The sequence below is a fragment of the Tursiops truncatus genome, chromosome 15 (assembly GCF_011762595.2).
Source record: "Tursiops truncatus isolate mTurTru1 chromosome 15, mTurTru1.mat.Y, whole genome shotgun sequence".
NCBI classification, from domain to species: domain Eukaryota; kingdom Metazoa; phylum Chordata; class Mammalia; order Artiodactyla; family Delphinidae; genus Tursiops; species Tursiops truncatus.
In genome coordinates this window covers 57,108,894-57,132,313 of record NC_047048.1, presented here as the reverse complement: position 1 = coordinate 57,132,313, position 23,420 = coordinate 57,108,894, and the positions used below count along the sequence as shown (strand labels likewise).

Below are 23,420 nucleotides of genomic sequence, written 5' to 3'. Positions count from 1 at the left end.
TCTTTTCCCCTCCTTCGTGTCTTGTGGCCTAGAATTACCTCAGGTACCACTCTTGTTCTTCCTCTGTCTTTAGGGCCCACCCAGGAAACCCTCTGTGGACCTAGTGTGGCAGTCATGAGCATCCTCTCTGGATGCCAATTTTAACCAAAGCAAAACAAGCATTTATGAGACTATCAGGAATACTTAAACAGTAACTGAATATTAGAATATTAGATTATATCAAGGAATTAGTGTTGCTTTTTTTGGGGTGGGGGGCAGCTGTTGGGTCTTTGTTGCTGCACAGGGGCTTTCTCTAGTTGCCGGTAGCAGGGGCTACAGTGTTGCTTTTTAAATAAGGTAAAGGTATTGTGATTATGTTAAGAATCCTTATCTCTTAGTGCCACATACTGAAGTAAATACAGTTGAAATGATATGTCTCAGATTTGCCTTAATATAATCCAGTGGTTCTCAGCTCAGGGTGATTCCCCCCCCAAGAAGACATTTGGCAATGTCTGAAGGTGATTTTGGTCATCACAGTTAAGGGTTTGCTACTGGCATCTAGTAGCTAGAGACCAGAGATGATGTTAAACATCCTACAGTGCACACGAGAGCCCCCCACAGCAGAGAATTACCTATCCCAAAATGTTATTAGTGTGTGGCTGAGAAACCCAACCCTGGTATAGATGAAAACACTGGCATCTGGTAATATTGTCAAAGTGAAATGGTCAGTGCATAGGGATTTACTGTAGTGTTCTTTTACTCCTGTGTAAGTTTGAAAGTTTTCCATAATAACAAGTTAAAAAATGTATATGCAGCTTATATTTTTTATATATATTTTTTAGTAAAGAAGCCATCAGCACACCCCCACTCTGTATAGAATGCTGTTTTTCAAACTGAGCCCAGATGAGACACCACAGCTTGTTGCTCATCCTGTGGGTGTACGGACTGCGTTGGCAAGCCTTTGGTTAAATACCCTACTACCCCAAGACCTACTTTCATCCCCAGTCCTGGTTTGACGCTGAACTTGAGGTGTTTCTAGGCTCAGATTGATGGAACTAGTACTTACCTTTTAACTTGGAGGCTCTTCAGCTGTGATTGATCTCTTCAGCAGTCCAATCCCATCTGCTTTGTTGTCCACAAATCCCTCAAAGTTTCTGGTCTGCTGATGCCACTCTTTGCTGCCTTCCAGATGTGCTTTTTTTTTTAAGATTTTTTTCTTTTTTAATAAATTTCTTTATTTTTGGCTACATTGGGTCTTCATTGCTGCATGAGGGCTTTCTCTAGTTGCAGCAAGCAGGGGCTACTCTTCATTGTGGTGCAGTGGCTTCTTTTGTTGTGGAGCATAGGCTCTAGGTGCACGGGCTTCAATAGCTGTGGCACGTGGGCTCAGTAGTTGTGGCTCGTGGGCTCTAGAGCGCAGACTCACTAGTTGTGGTGCACAGGCTTAGTTGCTCCACGACATGTGGGATCTTCCCAGACCAGGCTCGAACCTGTGTCCCCTGCATTGGCAGGTGGATTCTTAACCACCGTGCCACCAGGGAAGCCCCAGATGCAATTTTTATTTCATTCGTATTTTTATGTTTCTTCTATCATTTCAGTGTCCTTTTGGGAAGAGAAAGAAATAAAATTATGGATTCAGCCCCCTGTCTTGAGCCAGATGTCTCCAATTACCTTCTTTTTTTTTTTTCCTTCGGTACACAGGCCTCTCACTGCTGTGGCCTCTCCCGTTGTGGAGCACAGGCTCCAGACACATAGGCCCAGCGGCCGTGGCTCACGGGCCCAGCCGCTCCGCGGCATGCGGAATCCTCCCAGACCGGGGCACGAACCCATGTCCCCTGCATCGGCAGGCGGACTCTCAACCACTGCGCCACCAGGGAAGCCCTAATTACCTTCTTTTAATACCTGGTATACAGCCCTCTGTGAGTGGCATTGAACAAAGACATATTTAGTGATAAATCATTAATTATTTTATTCATTCGCTCAGTGTAGTCCATCCAGTATTTGTTTAGTGCCCACTGTGTGTGAAATTCTGTGCTAGGTGTTAGGTATATGGTGAGAAGCAAAGCAGGTATATAATCCTTGCCTTTGTGGAATTTATGGTGTAAAGGAAGGACACTCATAATCAGCTATACTCAAATAAATATATAATTACGAAGTGTGAGGGTATTATCAAGAGAAATAACAGAGTGCTCTGTGAGACTAATAAAAAACAATAATAGCTAACACTGACTGTGTACATAATGTGTGCAAGTTACTGTGCCAAGAGCTTTACATGGATGATCTCATTTAATCTTTAGAATAACTGATTTTACAAATAAGGAAACTAAGGCTTACCTAATTTAATGTTAAGTCAGAAAAGACCTCTCTGGTAAAAGTAACACTTGAAATGAGAACTGGATGACTAGGAGTTAGCCAGGCAAAGAACAGAGGGAGGCTATATACAGCAGAAGGAATAACATGTTCAAAGGCCCAAGGAAAGAGTGAACCCGGCATGGAAGGATGCCAGTGGCTCAAGTTCAGTGAGCAAGGAAAGAGTGGGAGGAGATAGAGAAAGCAGGGGCTAAATGGGGGAGGTTGTTATTGGCCAGGGTAAGGATATTAGATTTCATTCTAAAGGCTTGGGAAACCATTGAAAGGTTTTTACATAAGAGGGGAACGTGATCTGATTTGCTTTCTTCGAGATCACTCTCCCTGCTTTCTGGAAAATGGACTGGCAGGGGATAGCAGCTTACCGTGATTCAGTTGAGAGAGGACAGAGATTTAGACTAGAGTGATGGCAACAGAGTAGAAAAAAGGCAGACAAATTTGAGGTGTTGGTTTTAGTGCTACAACATTACTTGCAGCTGGGTTGGATATAGAAGCTAAGCATGGGGAAGAAACTAAGGGGATTTCCACATTTCTTGCTTGAGCAACAGGGTGGATGGGTGGCAGTACTAGCTACTGAATCACCGGTGAGGGAAATTTTTTTAGACCCAGGAAGTTTGCATTGCCTGTGAAATTTAAAGTAGAGGTGACATTATAGTTTCAGAAGAGTTCGAAGAGAGGTCTGACCAAGCAGTGCAAATGTGGGAATTGCTAGCATATCACTTGAGCTTCCAGCCTGATCTGATCGACTAGATAGCATATAGAGAAGAGCGCCAAGAACAGAGCCCTGAGGAAATCAGACATTTAGAGATCTGTGTTAGAAGAGCAACAACTGACAAGGGAAAATAATTTGAAGGAGACAAGACATAAAATCAGAAGAGTGCTTTGTTGTAGAAACCAAGAGAGGAAAGTTCTTCAAAGAGGAGGGAGGGACTTCCCTGGTGGTGCAGTGGTTAAGAATCTGCCTGCCAGTGCAGGGGACATGGGTTCGAGACCTGGTCCAGGAAGATCCCACATGCTGCGGAGCAGCTAAGCCCGTCTGCCACAACTAGTGAGCCTGCGCTCTAGAGCCCGCGAGCCACAACTGCTGAGCCCGCCTGCCACAGCTGCTGAAGCCCGTGCACCTAAAGCCCGTGCTTTACAACAAGAGAAGCCACAGCAATGAGAAGCCCATGCACTGCAACGAAGAGTAGCCCCCGCTCGCCGCAGCTAGAGAAGGCCTGCGCGCACCAGCGAAGACCCAACGCAGCCAAAAATAAATAAATTTTTTAAAAAGAGAGGAGGGCGTAGTCAGCCCGTTTGAATGCTCATTTTAGTATGAGATCCACATACCAGGGTATGTTTGAAAATTGCCATCAACAAAGAAGCATTGTATAATATCTCCCATCTCTTTAAAAACAAACTTTCTACCCCACTTCTCCCTCCAGCTGCTGCTTTTCTCTGAATCTCTTTACGATAAAAGTCCTCACCTCAAATAAGGGGTCAGTATCTCACTGTCTCTTCTTTCCATCTTTATTTCACTTCATTTGGTCTTCCTCAACAGCTGCTTAACTGAAACCACTCTTGAGAAGATCACCAATAACTGCCCTCTTGTCAAATCCAATTTCACATCTCTGTTTTCATCCTACTGAATCTGTTGATTGAGTATTTGATTGAGTTGACTACTCCCTCCTTCTTGAAAAATTCTCTTCTTGGCTTGCATGACATCACATTCTGCTGGATTACCTCCTACCTCATGACTGCTGCTTATGAGTCAGTTTAACTAGCTGATCTTTTAAAAGAATGTAAATCCATTTATATCTCTCTCCTATTCAAACCCTTCCAGTCACATAGTGTTTCTCATCACATTCAGAACTAAATCCACACTCATTACCATGGCCTGCAAAGCCCTAAGTCTTCTGGCTTCTGCCCACATCTCCAGCCACATCTTGTATGAAAACTGGTCTTTGTGCTATTTCTTGAACCCACCAAATTCCTGAGGGCTCTTATGCTTTGCTGTTCCCTGTGCCTAGAAAGCTCTTTGCACAGATCTTTTTGTGGTTCACTTATTCACATTATTTAGACCACTCTAAGTAATGGCTCAGTATAACCACTTCAGACCTTCCCAAACTACTCTAACATAGCCAACCAATTCCCCCTCCCCAAAACCCATCACTCTCTATCCCTTTACCCTTCTTTTCTTCATATGTCTTGCCCCTGTCTGAAATTGTTTATGAACAGTTTTCTCCCACTTCCCCCAGAATGTCAGCTGTCTGTCGCTTGTCTGTTTAATCAATTCTCTATTCCCAGTGTCTGGAACAGTGCCTGGCATACAGTTGCTGGTCCGTAAATTTTTTTTTTTTTTTTTTTTGCGGTTCACAGGCCTCTCACTGTTGTGGCCTCTCTCATTGCGGAGCAGAGGCTCCGGACGCGCAGGCTCAGCGGCCATGGCTCACGGGCCCAGCCGCTCTGCGGCATGTGGGATCTTCCCAGACTGGGGCACGAACCCGTGTCCCCTGCATCGGCAGGCGGACTCTCAACCACTGCACCACCAGGGAAGCCCCATAAATTTTTTTGTAAATTTATTTATTTTTGGCTGCATTGGGTCTCCATTGCTGCGCATGGGCTTTCTCTAGTTGCGGGGGCTGCTCTTGTTGCAGAGCACAGGCTCTAGGCACGCGGGCTTCAGTAGTTGTGGTGCGTGAGCTCAATAGTTGTGGCTCGCGGGCTCTAGAGCACAGACTCAGTAGTTGTGGCACACGGGCCTAGTCGCTCTGAGGCATGTGGGATCTTCCCGGACCAGAGATCGAACCCATGTCCCCTGTACCAGCAGGCGGATTCTCAACCTCTGTGCCAACAGGAAAGTCCCCATAAATATTTTTTGAATGAATGCTGCTAAGAAGTTGAATTAGATGAGGATGGGAATGTTTCCATTGGATTTGACAATATACCATTTGTTGGTGTCCTTGATGAGCAATTTAAATGGCTCACTGAGGGTAGGAGTCAGAGCAAAATAGATTAAGGAGTACCCAAAGGTAAGGGGTTGGAGAAAACAACTGTTAAATAAGACAACCGTTGTGAGAAGTTAACTGTGAAGAGAGACATGGGGCTGGCTGTTTGTGGTTGGAGGAGGGTAAATGAGGTCAGGAAGACAGGTCTTTGAGGTGACAGTAATAGATGTAATACAGGACATATGTGACAGGATTGACCTTTACATGGGGGGATCTGCTAAAGAAGATGAAAAGTGGTGCTGCTAGGAAAGATGGAAAAAGGAGAAGATAGTTACAAATTCAGGCTGGTTGTGTAGTTCGTGATGGGGGCTTGAGAGTGCAGGAAGAGGATGAGGTGGCACCTGGTCAGCTGCCATGAGGTTCAGTGTCGGGTGGAAAGGAACCCAGGCCCTATGGAATGGAGGGCAGAGTTGCTGTATCTCCAAGCCAGATGTCACTGTAGTTGGGGTCCCGGTAAAAGGTAGCTGTGGAAAGAGGGAGAAAAGAGTACCCAGCGTTTTTTGACACTGGGTACTTAAGGATCTAATAATGTGTCCTTGCTTTAATCAGGAACAGTATTCTCTGTGCCAGGAAACCATTTGGATTTATGATAGGAAAATTGTCATTTTTCCTTTCTCTCCCATCTTCCTCTAGATGGAGCGCACTGAGCCTGGGAGAAAGTACATTGTTGGCCCTGCATACCCAGCTTGCAATTAGGAATGATGAATACTCTATGAAATATTTGAGTATTTCTTATGTGCTGAGCACTGATTTTGTTTTAGGCTCTATAGCAATGAAAGAAACAGTCTCTACCTTCAAAGAGCTTTCATTGTAATGCAGGGAGACACAAAATAAACATATGTATGATAAGTCAGAGATGGGGTGGGCATGTCACCCTGGGCTCTTACCCTACTGTACCCTCCTCTTCACCCAATAGCCCTGGGCTGGCAGTGGAAGGTGTCTCTTTTCTCCCTCCCTCCCTCTCCCTCCCTCTCTCTCTCTCTCTCTCTCTCTCTCTCTCTCTCTCTCTCTCTCTCTCTCTCTCTCTCTCTCTCCCCCTCTGTCTCTCCCTCCCTCTCCCTCTCCCTCTCCCCCCCCTCCCCCCTCCTTCTCTCCCTCTCTCCCTCTCCATGCCCAGCCATCTACATAAGCATTTGGAGGAGCCCTTCTTCCTCATTTGGGTGTTTCCCTGAGCAGCCAACTTGAGCCCTCCATTACATACAATGATAATAACATGTTTTGTTCTCTTGATTTCAGATGAGACGCCAATTATTGCAGTGATGGTGGCCCTGTCCTCTCTGCTAGTGATCGTGTTTATTATCATAGTTTTGTACATGTTAAGGTGAGCGTGCTAATGCTTCTGCATTCTCTTGGACTCTGTTTCAATACCCCAGGGTCTCAATAAGCCCACACAGTCCAGAAGACAGTAGGATAAAGACAGTGAATGGGATAGAGGGGAATGACTCATGGTAGCACTCCTAAGATTAAAATTCTGCTTAGAAATGTTTTAAAGTTTTACATAGTCTTCCTTAACACCTAGCCCCTCTCCTTTGCTTCCATCTGTCCCAAGTCCAGTCCCTCAACTCCAGTTCACCCTAAAATCCAGGACCGTGGTTTAGAGGTTGAGGGAAGAAGTCACAGTCTGTTGTTACTAATAGGCGCTTTAAGATCTTCAGATCTAGCCCTATTGAAACAACCCCTGAAAGCACCCCAGTGAAGATTATGTGTTCAGTAAAGGCCTACTTTATTTCTAGTTGGGGCTTTGTCCCCAAACCCTTCTAGGGCCCCTGACTCAGGCATGCTGAACTGAACCATGTGAGCTACAGAGTTTCTCTTTCTGACTTTCTTCCAGGGTCTTGTAGGTATTACTCTTCAAACAGGTACCAAAGCCAGGAAGGGAAACGCAAGGGAGGGAAAAAGAAGGTGCATTTGTTCTCCTCCTGCTGAAGTCTCCACCCTGACTAATTGGGTTTAACTCTACCCTTATTTTTGGCTTAAGCTACTCTGGGCTCCCTCTCTTCTTCTGCAGGGATAAAGAGAGGGAAACCTTGTACACCCCTACAGTTTGTTGTGTGTCTCCACCTTTCTGCAGGAGACTTGTGGCCAGACCTGTGCCAACCCAGTCTGAAGCTCTGGGCTTCTCCCTGGTTACACCAGGGAAGTACCAGGATTTTTGTTTGATACTCTTATCTCCCCCCACTGTATTCTACCCACGCATCCTACTTCCACCTGGTGTGGCTATGATCTGCAGCTAATCCTGGAACTGGAGCTGCACAGAGGAGCCATTCAAGCCAGAACATACTGTGGGGTTCTCTGGGTTGGATTCTAGTGTGCTGAGGGTGAGCAAGAGCACAATGAGGTGCTCAGTCACCACTGGAGCTGCTTCCGTGTGTGCAGAACCTGTCTCTAAAAGAGCCTGTTTTTTGGTAAAGGATATTTTAAAAGGCTGAATCAGTAAGTGGAGCTACAAAGCCAATGATTGGTCTCTCCTGACTCTGTGCTTAGTGTTTCACTATGAACATTTTCTCATTAGGTTTAAGAAATACAAGCAAGCTGGGAGCCACTCCAATTCATTCCGCTTATCCAATGGCCGCACTGAGGATGTGGGTAAGACACCCCTAAATTACATGGGGAACCTTCACAGAGAAGAAAAATCAAGAAAATAGGAGTTTCCCCATCTGAAAGGAAAGGAAAAAAGAGACTTGAAAGCAGCCCTAGTTTTTGGATGCCTGACCAATGAGATAGAACCCCTAATTTAGTCTCCAGAGAAGGGCTGTGTCCCCAGGGCACCTGACCAACCTTCCCCCTTATGCACTGCAGAACCCCAGAGCGTACCACTTCTGGCCAGGTCCCCAAGCACCAACAGGAAGTATCCACCCCTGCCCGTGGACAAGCTGGAAGAGGAGATTAACCGGAGAATGGCTGATGACAATAAGCTCTTCAGAGAGGAATTCAACGTGAGTTCTTTGCTGAGGCTGGTGTGTCAGCAGGGAGGAAGGCAGACCTAAGGTCAAACCTTTTGAATCATGGGGTAGAAAACAGGTTTCTAATGGGTTAAGAGGTGAGAAATTTTTTACCAGTTTCATCTGACTCCTTTCCTATGTGACCATGGATAGGAAATGCAAAAAGATTTGCCATACCTCCCTCTTCTACCCATCTATCCATTCATTCATCATTGCATCTGTTACTTTTGTTTAATAAATACTTATCAAGCATCTGATATGTGCAAGGTGCCAGGGATTTGCTGGGGAGCAAAAGCAGATCTAGTCCCTACACTCAGGGAACTTGCTGTGTAAGTTCAAACAGCAATATAGAACATGAAGAACTGGTGCAGAGGCATAGGAACCTATATTAAGAGGTGGCCTTGGGCTTCCCTGGTGGTGCAGTGGTTGAGAGTCCGCCTGCCGATGCAGGGGACGTGGGTTCGTGGGTTCGTGCCCCCGTCCGGGAAGATCCCACATGCCGCGGAGCGGCTGGGCCCGTGAGCCATGGCCGCTGAGCCTGCGTGTCTGGAGCCTGTGCTCCTCAACGGGAGAGGCCACAACAGTGAGAGGCCCGCGTACCGAAAAAAAAAAAAAAAATGAAAGAGGTGGCCTTTTAGAGTCTAGAGCCAGGGGTCACAGGGTATCTTAAGTAGACATTAGGAATAGGTCATTGTGGAAAATGAGGACCATGGCAGACTGCAGAGTGCAGGCCTCATCTTCGGTAGTATTTACAGTTGCATGTTTTATTACTCTCTCAAGGAAGCAGAACATGTTTGTGAATCTACCAGTTGATTATTCCAGTCCACCAGTTCAGAACTTCCTTTAAAAATGATATTTTAATTGAGACCTAATCATAGGCAAGGGCATTGGGGAAGGGGGGATGGGGAACATTCCAGGTACTGGGAATATCAGGAACAATCTGTCAGTAGTGAGGGTGGGTGAGGGAAGGGCACATTCAAAAAATAATGAAGGACTGTGAGTGGCTGAAGGGCAGAGACTTAAGGGAGTAGTAAGAGATGAAAATGTAGAAGACTGGACCAGACCGTAGATCTTGTAGAACGTCATGAGAGAAGTGGGAAGCCACAGACCAACCAGATTTGTAATTTGGAAAAAATGACTCAGACTACTGGTTAGAGAATAGCCCATGGGGAGACCAGGATAGAAGCAGGAAATACAGTTAGGGGCTGCAGCAGTTAAGACCAGAGTCGCTGATAGATTGATGTAAAGTGGTAATGATTAGGGAAAGGGGAATGGATTTAAGGACACAGGAACAGTTCCAGAGTTGGCTAATTCATCAACTTGGGCATTGTTAAACTCTGTCTCCTTCATATCTTTCCACTCAGCCATGTGTCAGTCCTGTCTCTTAGGCTGGCTTTCCTCATGTTGCCAAAATGACTGCCCAGGGAATTCCCTGGCGGTCCAGTGGTTAGGACTTCGTGCTTTCACTGCTGAGGACCCGGGTTCAATCCCTGGTTGGGGTACTAAGATCCCATAAGCCATGCAGCGTGACCCCCCCCCCCAAAATAATGGCTGTCCCAGTTCTAGGCACCACATGGGGGTAAACAAGGTCCAGTGGGAAGAGAATGACTGTTTCTTCCTGTATGTCTCCTTTTATTCGTGAGGAAAACTTTCCCAAAAGCTTCTGGAGACTTCCCTGGTCACATATTCCTTCTTAAACTAGTCATAAGCAAGGGAGAAATAGCCTTACTGCAACTGGCTGAGACCAATCCAGATTATTCCAGTGTCATGTAGAGGATAGGCGGTTAACCCACAGAATGGGAGCTCTAGTAGCAAGGAGGAATGTTTATTGGGTGGGTGGGTTACCACTCATATCTGCTCCGCCTCTGAAGGGCTTGGGGGAGTGGAGAGTGATGTGGTCAGATTTGTACTCTGAGAAAATCACTAGCTACAATGTGGAGAATAGATGGGAGGGAAGCAAGAGGTGAAGCAGAAGACCATTTACCAGGCAAGAGTTAAGGTAATAACTTGGACTCTTTTTTCTGGCTGTTAGAAAAACACCATTTAATGCTCATTATTGATTATGAACATTCACCTCATCCCACAGGATAGCACCTCAGCCTCAACACTATAGCTAGGTCTCCAGTAGGCACTCTGCTGTTTTTTAAATAGGATGCAGGCTACTTCTGGGTGATGGGTGGTGATGGGTATGTGACCTGGTGGCTGTACTTTTTTCTGTGAAATGAGTTCTTTGTTTAGAGGTGATTCCCTGAGATCCCATGATAAGGCATTCCAGTGAATACCTGGATAGGGGTGGTGTTCCTAAGAGGCATGGTAGGCAAATTCAGATAGGTATTGTGACAATCAATTGCCGTGGTATCATGGCCACTATGTTCATGGGCTCATTGGGCCAGCACTGGGGTGGTGAGGGAAAGGGCCGACCAACATCTCCTGGGTTCTTGCAGTGAGTGCCATTCAGTGAGCATACACATGGAGCATAAATATTTTCTGTCTTTTTTGTCCCAGTTATCTACTACTTAGGGATCAGCTTAGATCCTAACATCCAGTGAAGTGGATGGTGTGATACCTTGCTTGAAGTTCTGTTCACCAGACGGATTTCTCTTTTATACTCATTCAGAGCCATACCTTAAGTAGATTATCCCATAGCAATCTGCTTCCAGAATAAGCTAGCATGTCTCACAGAGCCATTTGTACACTAGGCTGGACTTCTTTCTCCTTTAGTCAACTGTTAATATCATCAGGAAGTTAGAGGAATCTATTGAAGGAGTGGGTGTGTGGCACGCGTTCTGTACACATCAGTTTCAGCTGAATTCTGGACATGTCCCAATTTATAGCTTATTGAATCACATAATACTTAGTTTATGATGGGCAGTTGACGTCATATGGATATCTAGTGTCCCATGGTCAGGCTTACAGTCTCTACCAGACTCCAGTGCTAAGCTAGGAACATAATCTTGCTGACAGGATCATGGTCTTGTCCCCAAATCCTAAGGTTTTTCATCATGATTCTCCTGCTCAGCCTGAACCACAGACACTTAGGGCCCCGTAGAATCTACCAGAGCTAATTTCTCTATGGCCTGGATCAGCTAGAGAGCCTTCTCTTTTCAGATCACTCAATAAATGAGTCAGAATAGGACACCAGCATGTGGTATACGCATGCTGTCTCCAAAATCCATAATGACCCAGCAAGCATCACTCCTCCTCTTTGAAGTGGGCGGTGGGGAGGGCGTGGGGGCAAGGAGTGGCAACTTACCCTTTACGTTGGAGGGGATATCCTGACGTGCTGCTGGCTTTTGCCTTTCAGAAAACTTGGCCAAGGTGGCAGGCCACTATATAGTTGTGAGGGTGATGTCCTGTGAAACAGTGAGACAAAATCCCAATGAACCAGTTCACAGCAGAGAGAGGTCAAGATGATTTATCACTGAAGCTGCTCCTGCCATGAGAAAGGGAAACTGCTTCATGTAGTCCTTGTGCATCATAAAGGAAAAAATAAGCGTACTTGCCTCATTAATAGCAAAATTCCAGGTACCACGGGTTATATTAATCTGTAGGAAATATAACATCTGGAAAAGCAACTGCAAATCTGCAGCTCCACATGGTTCATGTATGACATTATACTGACATTCTTAAAAACTGTCAGCTTATCTGTTTGGTAACTTGCATGGAGAGTAATAGGAAGCATCAGAATAGCTAATATTAGTAGTTATTGAGCACTTGCTTCATGCCATCACTAAACTCACACATCTAAATGGATTATCTCATCATTATCCCACAACTTTTAAGTCTCCTGTAGCACTTAGGAGCTCTGTGACTCATCTAGGGACCTAGCCTTTTGGTAAAGGGAGATGACTGCTCCAGCAGCTTGCATTTGCTCTAGCTACTGGAATGGTATCTATCCAAAGGGTTAGGGGACCAATGTGGTTATTCCTACTCGTTGCTGTAGAATTCCATTCCAGCCATACATTGGGAAAATAGGTAGCTCCTAACATGAGACCACTTCAAGCCAAAAATCCTTCCATCTCCTGGGCTACAAAGGCTCCATTCAAACTAGCATGAAATTATAGCATTCTGGGTTCCCAGGAATTAGGTATCTGAAGGCCAGAACCCAGTAGACCCCAAAAGATGTATTTGCCTTTACCCAGTGGTTACCGTGGTAAATGCCTGCAGATTCTTAAGGGAAAATGAGGAGAAAGGTTCATGGTATAGGAGTGTTGATGTGCTGTGGCAGTGTTCTTTCTTACATGTGCCCATCATTGAAGGGTTCTAGGTCTGTGAACTGACTCAGGCCTGAGAGTTGGATGAGAAGGAGCCCTTCTCTAGCATGAGAGTCTAGTCAGGCCCCCTCAACTGACCTGAGCTGGCTGCCTCCCATTTCCATTATTGGGAGCTTCACAACAAATTATCCACCTCAGAGAAGTCTGAGCCCTGGTGAACTGTGGCCTCTGAGGCTTTTTTCTTCCCACTAAGATCAAGAATCCCTTTTTGAAGTCAGTTCCTTCTTCTAAAAGATGCGGGTGCTTTCCTCACCCATGTACACCCTCTAGTGAGGCATGCATCAAGGACATGATGAAGGTGTCAGTGAGAAGGTTGAGGCTGTTGGATCCCCTGTAACACTGATTTCCTCTACTTTGTGCCAAGGGCTTTCTGGCTTTTCTTTGTTACCTAGCTGAACCCAGCATTCCGTCCAGGTTCCTACTGGCCACCCCACCCCACCCCACCATTAGAACCGTGGCCAGTTTCCTGAGCGGTTACACTAACTGCAGAAGTTCAGATAACCGTACCATAACTAGAAATCTAGCCGTATTCAAAAATTAGAATTAGACCCCTCCTTGGTCTAACATCCTCAAAATGTATATCAACAGCTATTCCTATGGTTTTTGGTGATCCAACTCAGTGAATTCCTGCAGTTTCTTCTGGGTGTTAGTTCTTTGCTTTTCTACCTTCTTTATGTATTTTACCCTCCAGATCGTGTTATGCTTGCATCCTGATTATCCATGAGCAATGAGAGCTGGGTTTTGAGGCAGTTTTCATCATGAAAGCAGGATGCAGTAGAGAGCACAATAGAGATTTTTAGAAGTTGGCTTTCCCCAACTCCTCTGTTTCCTTTCTGCATCATTTCAATTATCTCACTTTAAAGCCGTGTCTTTCACATGACCAGCCAAGGAAAGATGTGAATTCCATTGGCATTAACATTTAACAACCAGCAAAATTCTGAAACTTTAACTTTTGGTTCAGCAAAATACATATAGCACAGTCATAGAAGGGCCCTGAATTTTGTGCTGTCTTTGGAGATAAGTATTTGATTTTGGAGCTGGGCTTCTTCTTGTTTTACTATCTAAAATTGTCAGAAATAATCCTATTCCTTGGTTTCAGCATTTCTCATGTCCTTTTAATTGGCACTCCCCCTCCCCCAACTCCTTTACCATCAGCTAGAGCATGTCCCAGGTGATTGCAAGCCAATATGAAGTAACTGTTTTACAGTTGTGAGGTATGAGTGGCTTGCGCTTTCCCATAATGCAAGTTGGTTGACAGTTCCTTTGCCTTCATCTGAACTCGGTAATCAGGTTCACATCACCCGTATTTTCCCCATCAGTATCTCATCTACAACCCCACTCTCTGTTACTAACTGCTAAGTGAGTTAAGGTCTTTTACTTAAAAACAAGAGAAGTCAACTCAAGCAAAGAAGTGGGGAAGCTGGCAGAATCAAAAGATGAGATAGACTACCAGCCTTTGGACAGAGCAGGTCCTATTCTGGTGGGTCTGGGCCCTCTAGGGAAGCCTCTGCTTCTTCCTGGGTTTCAAAATCCTGGAAAAGAGAACTAGTTGGTAGCAAATGTAGGTCAGGTGTGACTGTGCTTGCATCGGTCAGCCCTGGCAGGAAAGAGGAGAGTTAACACATAGGACAAATACACTAATTTGTGTCCACTATCATAGAATAATATTCTTGTAATCATGGGGTGAGGAAGGCCTTTCTAAGCAAAACACAAGATTCAGAAGCTAGAATAGAATAGATTGAAAGATAATAAATATATTAAGATGTTAAGCATCTCTGAAAAATAACACCATAAGGAAGTGGCCAACTGGGAGAAACTATTTGCCACAGGTAGACAGAGAATTTTCCATAATATATAGAGCTTCTCCAAACCTGTGAGAAAAAAGTAAACATTGCAGGAGAAAAATTGGCAGTTCAGAGGTGAAAAACAAATGGTCTATAATCATAGGAAAAGAAGCTCAACTATATTTAGTAATCCGGATATCCAGATTAAAACTAACCATTATTTTGGGCCTGTTAGATTTTAAAATTTTATAAGATTGATATCAAGTATGGGCAGGGGTATGGGGATAAAGAAACTCTTACACACAGGTAGGGGAAGTTTAAATTGATACAGCATTGGAAGGATGATTTGGCAGTATCAACCAAATTTTAAATGCTTATGCTCTCTGACCTAACTTATGGGACTCTATCAGAAAACAAAATATATATTTGTACAAGGATGTTCATTGTAGCATTACTTATAATAGCAAAGAAAATAAAGTGGAAATATTTATCTATCAAATAGCAGAATGGCTAAATAATTTCTTGCATCTATTATGAAATTCTGTACTGTCATTAAAATAAATGTGTTGACATAGAAAAATATGGGAAAAAACATATTCCAGGGGACTTTACATGGTATAATCCCCTTTTTTAAAAAAAATCTATGTATGTCTGCATTTGAGTGTGTTAATGCCTTTTTTTTTTTTTTTTTTTTTAAGTCTGGAGGAATACTGTGAACTGAGCAGTGGTTGCCTACAAGGACGGGTAGAAGACAGGAGAGACATGATAGGGAACTTCCACTTTCTACTGAATTATTTGACTTTCTTTTACAACAAGCATATTTTTAAATAACATTTTTAAAAGCAGACATTAAAAACTTAAAAGGGGCTTCCCTGGTGGTCCAGTGGTTAACACTCCATGCTTCCACTGCAGGGGGTGCAGGTTTGATCCCTGTTTGGGGAGCTGAGATCTGCGTGCCTCGCAGTGCAGCCAAAAAGAAGAAGAGAAAAAAACTTTTAAAAGTTTTTTTAATATAGTAAACAAAGCTATTCAAGCTTATTAGCTTTAGCGTAGTATCCATTATGCTTTAATGTATAGATGGCATATAGAATAGAGTTGGTGTCCCCAGCTTGAACTGTGCCAAGAGTCTTGTGGTCAGGTCTCTGTGAAAAGGAATATCATTAAATGGGAAGTTGTTTTGGAGGAAAAACTGGACTGTGGGGGTGAACAGCTGAAGAAACAATAAGCATAGGAAATGACAGCTGTTTTCGGATATCTGACAGACTAAATGGGGAGTGTGTAACATTTCTATGAAACCCCACTGGTTGAAAGTTGTGGGTAATGGAACTTTTGTCCTAAAGTTATAAGCTGGAACATTTTACTGACCAGCATTTGTCTCAGAAGGAAGCACTGAATTTGTTTAAAAGAAACACTTTGAAAAGCCACTTATTGAGGTCCCTAAAACATGTTTAAGGTTTAATAAATAAATAAATAGACTTTAGTTAGCTTCTGAGATGAAGGGGATAGGAGACAGCTAGGGAAAGAACTAGAGGCTGTGAGGCGGTCATAATCTGTGAATTGTGAAATGTGAAACCCCTTAACCCACGCAGGACCCTGCATCTTCAGTAGAGACAGCTTAATTCTTGGATTTCCAGGTAAAGAAGCATTTATGTGTAATTTGGTGACAGAACTGTGTGGCATCTGAGTGAATCAGAGGCAGAATAGTCTCTGCATTGATGAGTTGTCTCCAAATAAATATATCAGAGCCAAAGGCCTATGGGAATTATCAGTACCTATGTCAAGGGCTTTAGAATTCAACAGTCCAGGGAATTGGGAGTTCAGGATTTCCAAGGGGCAGAGAAGGTACCAGCTGACCTCCTGGGTTTTACACTAGTCAGTACAAGGGGAAAACAAATTGTGTATCTGGGTTTTAAGTCCTTCTAAACAGAACTGTTCCAAGATCAGGGGAACTGCCTTGGAAAGTAGTAGGCTCCCCATCACAGCAGAGTGTTCAGGCACTGGTGACTGTGGCCAAAGTATTTGGAAGGGGATTCAAACTTTAAAGTGGATGAGATTCAGTACTATACTGGAGACGTTAACACAGTAAGGCAAGAAAAGAAACGAAAGGTATTACGGATTGGAAAGGAAGAGACAAAAATCAGTTTTTTTCACAGAGGAGATTATTGTCCCAGAGAAATCCAAAGACTCATCAAATAAATTATTAGAATTAATGTTATTTTAACAGGGTTGATAAATACAAAAACAGCATAAAAATGAATGCATTTTCTGTTTATAAGCCACAATCAGAAAATCTAATAATTTTTAAAAGATGCCATTTACAATAGCATCCAAAATGTGAAGTACCTAGGAATAAATTTAGTAAAATATTTACAAACTCTTTGGAGAAAATTATAAAAATGGTTGAAAACATTAAAGAAAAAAACCTAAATTAGTGAAAGAAATAGGATCAATGGATTAGAAGGCTCAGTATTGTAAAGTTGTCAATTCTCCCCAAACTGATATATAGATTCAATGCAATTCCAATAAAAATCCCAACAGGTTTTTTGTGGAACTTGACAAGCTGATTCTAAAATTAATATGGAGGAGAAAAGATTCAAGAATAGCCAAGACATTCCTGAAGAAGAAGAACAAGGTGAGGAGACCCGCCTTACCAGTATAAAGAGTCATTATAAAGTTTAGTAATTAAGACAGTTTTGTATTGGCAGTGGAATAGATTGACCAGCGGAATAAAATAGAGAACCCAGAAGCAGATTCATATGTAAAGGGAAACCTATTTGTGACAAATGCTGTTGTAGTTTTGCTGGGGTAGAAGATGGTCTTTACAATAAATAGAGCTCAGACAATTGGGTAACCCCATGGGAATAAATGAAATTGAATTCCTGTCTCATACCAAAAATCAGTCCCAGTTGATGTAAACACTGAAATTTAAAGGAAAAAATGTAGAGACAATAATGTAGGAAAATATACGATGATCTCACATAAGAAGGTGTTCTTAAGACTTAAAATGTTTATAAAGGGAAAGATTGATCAACTTGACTACATTAAAATGCAAAACTTCTGTTCATAAATAAATACTATAAAGAAAATGAAGGGGCAGGCCAAAAACTTGGTAAAAAATACTTGTAACACTTATAACTGATAAAGAATGAGTTTCCAGAACACATAAAGAACTTTTACAAAGTAGTAAGAAGATAAATAATCCAGTAGAAAGATGGGGAAACACTCAACTAGGTTCTTCACAGAAGAGGAAACCCTGTTGACCAGTAAACTATGACATGATGGTGAACCTCATTAATAATCAGAGAAATACAAATTAAACCTACATTTGATACATTTAAAGTCTGACCGTAGCAAATGTTGACAAGGATACGGAATAACTGGAATACTTTACATTGCTGGTGGGAGTGTAAATTGGTACAGCTACTATGAAAAACAATTTGGCCTCATCTGGTAAGGTTAAAGATAGTCATACCTGAAACTCTTGCAAATGTGCATGAGGAAACACATACAGTTAGTGCTCAAAGCGGGACGGTTAACTGTAAACAACCCAAATATTCACCAGTAGTAGAATGGATAAATAAATGTTGGTATGGTCTAAAAATGGAGGACTACAAAGTAGTTAAAATGAATGAACTTTGGCTACATGGAACAACCTGAGTGGAATCTTCAGAACATAATGTTGGGCAACAAAAGCAAGTCACCATTTATCATTGCATTTTTATCAAAAAATAGACTGAACAATAAAAATATATTTTTTTAAGGATACAGAATATATGGATACAAATAAGGGGATAATAAATACAAAATTCCAAGTTTACTTGTGAGAGGAGAGGGAAAAGGACATGATGAGGAAGGGCCCAAAGAGAACTTACGGGTTAAACTTATAAGAACTTACTTTTTAAAAAAATAATTGTAAAAATTGAAAAAAAATTTTTTTAGCTGACACTTTTTAAAAAATGACAGTCTTGCTTCCAGTAAAGGCCTAAGCAAGGGATGAAGTGGTCTTTGATGCCACCTACTGTTTGTGGAGAATTTAACATCTTAGAGCCTTCTGGTTCAGCTGCTTCTGCCCAGCTCTCAAGGCTGGGTTTTTCAGAGTAGAAGCTAAAAGTAGGATTCCCCTTGTTTTCATCCTTGACCTAAGCTCTTTAATCTGATATTTTGCATCTAGTACAGTGTTCTCTAAAGCAAATCTTTTATTTTCTCTTGTCAAACAGTGACTCCTGTTTCTTCCTAACTTTCCTTTTAGGAGCCTCAGCCTACCTGGAGACCTAATTTTTCTTCATCATGACTGGGGGAGCTAGGGGTGCTGACAGGACTTTGAGATGTGGTCATTGTCATTACTGACCCTGAGGACTATTTTCAAGAATCTTGTTATCACTACATCTGTTCTACATCATTTTAGACAAGGGATGTAGAGGAAAAGTAATGCCTCAGGATTAGTCTTGAGGGCTTTTAAAAACTTGTATCTCATCCTGCCCTGCATCAAGGTGGAAATCTAGCCTATCTGGGTGAAGAGAAGGCAAACTGTGGGTGAACTGGGAAATTCCAATCTTCCGGTCCAGGAAACTCCTTTTTCCCCTTTATGTATTGACAGCAGTGGGTCTAAAGAAATTGGCTTTCTTAGTAAAATAACAGGCAGAACCTCCAGGGTTTTAACTCTGAAAAGAAAATCTCTTGAATAAGTGAAGGTAGATGGACTATGAGACCTTGACTCCGGTTATCTTGGGGTATTTCACTTTAATTTCTCCTACCACTATCTTGCTGGTTCCTAGGAAGTATATTTGCTCCTTCTTAAAACTCTTGTTTCTTTCTGGCGAAATTGGTTCCTTTTAGGCTGGCATTTCCTTTACTTAATCTTTTTTATTATTTTTATCCAAGCTAGAAACCTGAGAGTCATCCTTCATTCCTGTCTCTTTCTCTCCCCAACTTTTGTCCATTCCATCTCTAAATCTAGTCATTCTGACTTCATAATATATCTCAAAGGCATCTATTTCCTTGTACCATCATCTTTCCACATTCTGTACTTGCCTTCCTCCCAGCCCATTTTCCATGTAGCAGCCGGAGTGATTCTTTAACAGGTAAAGTGGATTGCAGTTTATAAAAACCTTGAATGGTTTCCTCGTGCACTTAAAGTAAAATTCAAACTTCCTATTCAAGGACCTATGTAGAAATATGTGATCAACCTTGTCAAAAAACTCATCTCCTCCCACTTCCTCTTGCCATCTCCACCAGCAACATTTTATACATAACACCCTCACTGACACTTTATTTCCTCACACAAACCAAGCCTTCTCCTGCCTCTGGGTCATCATACATGCTGTTCTTTGCCTGGAATACTCTTTTCCATACTCATCCTTCCTCATAGAGACCTACCCTTAATCTGTATTGGGGTATTCCTTGGGCTTTCTGATACTTTCTCTAATAACCTGTTCTCTCATTGCATTTATCATGGTATGTAATTTTATATTTACTTGTTTTATTTATTTAATATCTGTCTTTCACCCACAAGTTTGCATTGTTCATGAGAGCAAGAACTGTGTATATGATTTGATTCACCACTGTTTGCTCTGTACCTAACTCGGTACCTAATAGGTACACATTATATGTTTGTTGAAGGAATGAATGAAAAGTAATACATGAACCATAATTTACTTAACTGTTCTCCTACTGCTGAATACTAAGGTTGTTTTCAGTTTGGGGTCATTCTAAATAATGATGAAGTAAATAATTTGAACATAGAGATTTTTATTTATTTAGGCTAGAATCCAGATTTCCTAGGTCAAAGGGTATGAATATTTTTAAAGCTTTAAGACATATTTCCAAATCACTTATCAGGAAGGTTGTCTAGGTTGTAATTTTAAACTATTTCTCTTTTTGCTTTCTTAGTTTTGAATATATAGAACACAGAAGAAAACAATTCAAATAATAAAGTTTAGCTTCCTACTCCTATAAAACGAATTTATTGAATGCTTATTCTATGCCAAACATGAGATTATCTTATTTACTCCTTATGTAGCAGGTATTATTTTCCCAATTTTATGGGAAACTTTGGCCGATTTGCTCAAGTTCATACAATCCAGACTATCTCATGTCAAACCATTTATACTTACCCACATACCTCCCAGTGCTAGCTGATTTACATTTGCTCCAAAACTGCTGCAGATTCAGTGTTACCTCATCCAAGTCCTCTGCTTCCTAACTGCTGCATCCATGTGAATGCCCTCTCACCCACTCACCTGTCCTTGCTTCCTTACCACATGATGCTAGAGGCTGGGCTGCCATACCCCCTTGTCAGGCTCCTAACTCAACTGACCATCCAGACCCCTCCTGTGTGGTTTACTCTGAGATACATCTCCAGCTTTGCATGGTGGTCAGCATGGGGATAAATGGCCCATCCTTTCAGTTGTGTCCCCAGTCCCATATACTGGGGTGGTCCATTTTGACCCAGCATTGTAACATGCTCCTAACCACATAGTAATCATATAAAGAGCATGCTGTGCTTACAGTAACAGGAAAGGCATTCTGCCCTCTGGGCATTCAAACTCTAAGGAGCTTAGAAGCTATTTAGAAGAGAGGTGCACTCTCTGTATTAGGTGCAAGTATTCACCTGGGCACATCTTTTCCCCCCTAAGAAAAGGTAGAACTTGCTGCCAGGTCAGAGTATGGTGCAGCAGTTTACATGTTTGGTGTTTATCCCTTTTAATAACTTCTGTAATTTCTCTTAACCTTTCAGGCTCTCCCTGCTTGTCCTATCCAGGCCACCTGTGAAGCTGCCTCCAAGGAGGAGAACAAGGAAAAAAATCGATATGTAAACATCTTGCCTTGTGAGTGTTTGTAGGGTTTCTTGGGATGTAACCTGAAACTGCATCTGTAGCCAGATTTTCTGAGGATGGAAAGAATCTTGTAATTGATCATAGGAAGGCTGGTAATAAGAATAGAGTCAAGCCTTTGGACTGAAAGAGCCTTTATGGCTCCCCAGGCAACCCCAGGTGCTCATAAAGTCAGTAGGGGTGCTTGACCAGGTTTTTTAAGGCAGGCCTAAAGTTTCTGGGAAGTTAAGGAGAGCAGTTTCACTAAGACCAGACAGCAAGTGCATGGTTGTTGTGGGGGTTTTTTGTTGCTCATTGCAAAGAAATTCCAATTCAGAGTTCTCTTCGTAACTCCTTCCCAGAGTTAGCCATTGCTAATCAGTTTATCTATAACCTAACAGACATTTTTCTAGGTTAGTGGTCTCCAGAATGGAATATGCATAATCTAGTGGGATGTGAGAGCAAAATGTTTGAACTTTGCTTTTTTTTTTTTTTGCGGTACGCGGGCCTCTCACTGTTGTGGCCTCTCCCGTTGCGGAGCACAGGCTCCGGACGCGCAGGCCCAGCGGCCACGGCTCACGGGCGCAGCCGCTCCGCAGCATGTGGGATCTTCCCGGACTGGGGCACGATCCCGTGTCCCTTGCATCGGCAGGTGGACTCTCAACCACTGCGCCACCAGGGAAGCCCTGCTTTATCTTTTATAATTGCTTTTTTTAAAAACTCATCCTTTAAATAATTCCTGGTGCAGTTTTGGGTGCATAATATATTAAAGACCACTGTACTAGGCATTTACAGATACTTATGTCTTATTTGTGTATAAATGCATGTATATATATTATATATTTTTAGTATAACTGGTATGCTGTATACATTGCTCTTTTTTCTTTTTTTTCCCAATATATATTGGAAAATAAGTCAGATGGAGAAAGATAAATACCATATGATTTCACTCATGTGGAATCTAAAAAAACAAAACAAAACAACAAAACAAACACAAACTCATAGATACAGAGAACAGATTGTTGGTTACCAGAGGGGAAGGGGGTTGGAGGTGGGTGAAATGGATTGGTGGGGGGTTCCTACTGTATGGTGGTGGATGGTAGCTAGACTTGTGGTGGTGATCACTATAGTTATTACAGATGTTGAACTATAATGCTATATACCTGAAATGACTATAATATAGAGAAATGTATTGGTGTATTGGTATATATATGTACCGATATATGTACTGGTAATTGTCAAGAAACAGAAGTGTTCACTTTCCTTTTTATCAACTGCTTACTATTCCATATTATGGATATATCTTAATTTATTTAACTTAGTCCCCTAATGATGGTTGAGATGTGTCTGAATTTTTGCTGTTATAAATAGTGCTGCAGTGACAACTTTATACTTGTGTGTCTCTCTACACATAGTCATAGATGTCACAACTGGCCTGGTTGCATTGGGACCAGTGAAAAATAAAATTGAATTTAATTGAAAAAAAAAATTTTTTTTTCTAGATGACCATTCTAGAGTCCATCTGACACCAGTTGAAGGAGTTCCAGATTCTGATTACATCAATGCTTCATTCATCAATGTAAGGAACTTGAGCTTTTCTCATTATTTCCTTGATTCCTTCTCAGCTGCATGTTAGAAGGAATATTTGTCATTTCAGTTTTTCCCGGAGGAGTCTGATTTTTTTAAAAGACTGAAAAAATTTTTTTAAAGATCAGACAGTTTAAAATGTATTCTTATGTTTACCTGTCATCATTCCCAAAATTTTCCCATGCAGAAATCTGAACCTAAATGTATACTTTTCTGTAAGAGTCAGTGAATCCTTTATTGAGCTTATTCAGATAACTAAGAACAAAAGCACACCTTGTCCTCCAAACAGGACTAGAATATCTGACTCCGGGTAAGTCTGGTTAGTCATGTCTACTATGAATTGAGAGAAGAGCTGAAACTGAAAGGTTTTTAGGGGTGATTTAGAGAATGTTTATAGAGATGGTGTGCGAGACTTGAGTATGTTTTATAGGCTGACGGGAGGGAACCAGTAAAGAGAGAGTTTGAAAGGAAGAGAGAGAGCAAGCAAGGAGCTAGAGAGAGCAAGCCTGACTACTGAAGCATGAAGAGAATACTGATGGAATTTGTACACCCATGATCATAGCAGCATTAATCACAATAGCCAAAAGGTGGTAGCAACCCAGGTTCCATCAGTGGAAGAATGAATAGGTAAAATGTGGCATATACATGCAATGGAATATTATTTAGCCTTAAAAGGGGAAGAAATTCT

The 23,420-nt window shown here is 42.2% G+C and overlaps 1 protein-coding gene across 7 annotated transcripts in view; it reads left to right on the top strand.

The window, feature by feature from the left end:
* The window catches only part of PTPRA (protein tyrosine phosphatase receptor type A), a 185,206-nt gene that overhangs the window by 129,496 nt on the left and 32,290 nt on the right, over window positions 1-23,420 (top strand). For 6 of the 7 annotated variants that reach the window (XM_033840627.2, XM_019950704.3, XM_019950705.2 and 3 more), the window contains 5 exons: window positions 6,570-6,654; window positions 7,846-7,919; window positions 8,133-8,269; window positions 21,070-21,160; window positions 22,648-22,724. In XM_033840627.2, the coding sequence (XP_033696518.1) occupies window positions 6,570-6,654; window positions 7,846-7,919; window positions 8,133-8,269; window positions 21,070-21,160; window positions 22,648-22,724 (464 nt within the window). Of the gene's footprint in view, window positions 1-6,569; window positions 6,655-7,845; window positions 7,920-8,132; window positions 8,270-16,871; window positions 16,966-21,069; window positions 21,161-22,647; window positions 22,725-23,420 lie in introns of those variants that run through there. The other variant, XM_019950709.2, reaches the window with a different exon arrangement.